The sequence below is a fragment of the Microtus oregoni genome, unplaced genomic scaffold (assembly GCF_018167655.1).
Source record: "Microtus oregoni isolate MIOR12 unplaced genomic scaffold, Mior012 000079F_ref0000094, whole genome shotgun sequence".
NCBI lineage: Eukaryota > Metazoa > Chordata > Mammalia > Rodentia > Cricetidae > Microtus > Microtus oregoni.
In genome coordinates, this window is record NW_024544537.1 from 4496778 (window position 1) to 4498846 (window position 2069).

General features: G+C 47.6%; 1 protein-coding gene across 1 annotated transcript; it reads left to right on the top strand.

Moving 5' to 3' along the window:
- The first annotated feature begins 231 nt into the window (after positions 1-231).
- On the top strand, positions 232-1848 carry LOC121441599 (E3 ubiquitin-protein ligase RLIM-like). Its single transcript, XM_041642812.1, has one exon. It carries the CDS (start codon positions 232-234, stop codon positions 1846-1848), a length of 1617 nt encoding a protein of 538 aa, XP_041498746.1.
- Positions 1849-2069: the final 221 nt, after the last annotated feature.

The following is a 2069-nucleotide window of genomic DNA, read 5'->3' on the forward strand; positions in this document are numbered from 1 at the left end:
AGGCGCTGGGCTAGAGGCAGGTCTCTCCCAGGCATTCTGAGGCGGGCTAGAGTGCAGGAGGCAGGCAGGCAGCAGATCTCAGGCAGCCTCTTGGGCAGCGGAGGCGGCAGAGCCCAGCCAGTCCCCTCCAGGCCGGACCACCGAAGCCTAGTGAAGAAACCTGAAGGTCCAGTTGATTGGATTTCAGTACTATGTCATAACAGACAGATAATCGTCCACTTGATCATCAAGATGGAAAACTCAGATTCTAGCGATCAAGGAAATGACCAATCTGCAGCACAGCACAGAAGGCAAGGGGATCGCTTGGATCGGGAAGAAGCTTTCTATGGATTTGTCAATAATCTGAGCGGAGAAGACTCTCGACTTCTGAGAGACAACCATTTGCTAGGCACCCCAGGTCAAAGTACTGGGGAGGAGCTCTATAGAAGACTTCAGCAAATTAAACAGTGGCCGGTGCTGCCACCTCTGCCTCCGCAGCCGCCGCAGAACTCAGAAGAAAACGGAGACTCTTCAGATGACAAGTCCAATGGTGACTCCATAATAGATTGCCTTAGCTCTGTCAGACAGACTGGCAATACAACAAGAAGTGGTCAGAGAGGTAATCAGTCCGCGAGGGCAGTGAGCCACACTAATCCAAACAGTCGTGATTTCAGATTCAGTTTAGAGACCAAAGTTAACCGTAATAATGGAAGCCAAACTTCAGAGAATGAAAATGAACCATCTGCTACAGGTCTTAGTTTAGAAAACATGGATCGCAGTATCCTCAGTCAAATGGAAAGTACAGCATCTGAGACATCATCTGCCAGAACACCTAGGTCAGAACACAGTTCTGCTGAAGCATTAACAGATGTGCCATCCACCAGAGGTCGGAGGAGGGCAAGAAGCCCGAAACCAGAACACCAGCGAAGAACCAGAGCCAGAGCTGAAAGAAGTAGTTCTCTGCCCCCAGCAAATGAAATTCCACGAAGATCTCATCATAGCATCTCATCTCAGACTTTTGAGCTGCCTTTAGTAAACGAGATCGAGGGAAGTTCTAGAGCCCCTCACCAGATAACTAGCCCTGAGTTGCTAGGTAGAGGTCGTTTTGTGGCTTCTGGGTCAAGAAATTCTGCTGCTCAAGGGACAAGCTCTTCAGACACAGATGCCAATGGTGAAGCGGCAGGATCTGGTCAAAGACCTCCAACCAGAGACCTTCAAGTCAGAAGAGTTCTGCTGGCAGAAGACCGGCAGAGAGATAGCGCAGCTAGCAGAACTCTGTCGAGGTCTCAGATCCCAAACAACACTGTCACTTATGAAAGTGAACCTGGCGGTTTTCTAGGCACTTCTACACATTCTGAACGTGCAGCTGGGACAACCTCTATGAGTACTCACAGCTTTTCCACTCTTTCAATCTTCAATACTGGATCAAGGGAAACTACATCTCCTCCAATTCAACCCAGGTTCAGGCAGAGAACAACACCTTTTGGTGAGCTTGCATGGAGTGGAAAAAACTCTGCTTCCATCCCCAGCTACAACCCTGGCCCCATTTCCATTGATGAATATTCAGAAAGTATCTCACAGATGTTTCAAGGAGGTGTTGAAGCAACCCAACTTTACCCCTTTAATGACAACCACCTAATGAGAAGACCCACCAATGTCCAGATTAATAACTTGGCAACGAGAAGTTTTGGTGAAAACGATGCATTGAAGACATGCACTGTTTGCATGACTCAATATACAGAAGGCGACAGAATTTGTGAGCTACCTTGCTCCCATGAGTACCATGCCCCCTGCATCGAACGCTGGTTTTGGGAGCATAACACCTGTCCCGTTTGTCGCACTGTTGTCTTAACTTCCTGGAGCAGATGAAGGGTTATATAATGAGGACAGAACTCTCGAAGCTGTGTTGCTAAAATAGTGACCGGCAAATGGAAATCGCTTCCTTTATCTCCATGTTTTGCATGGCGCTTTAATATAAAGTCACATCCTGAATCGAGTCATTGCTTTCTGAGGGAATCGTGTCTTTTTTCTAGTTTCTCTTTCAGGATAGAAAGAATATTTCAGACGCTACGTGCATGTGGACACTTTTG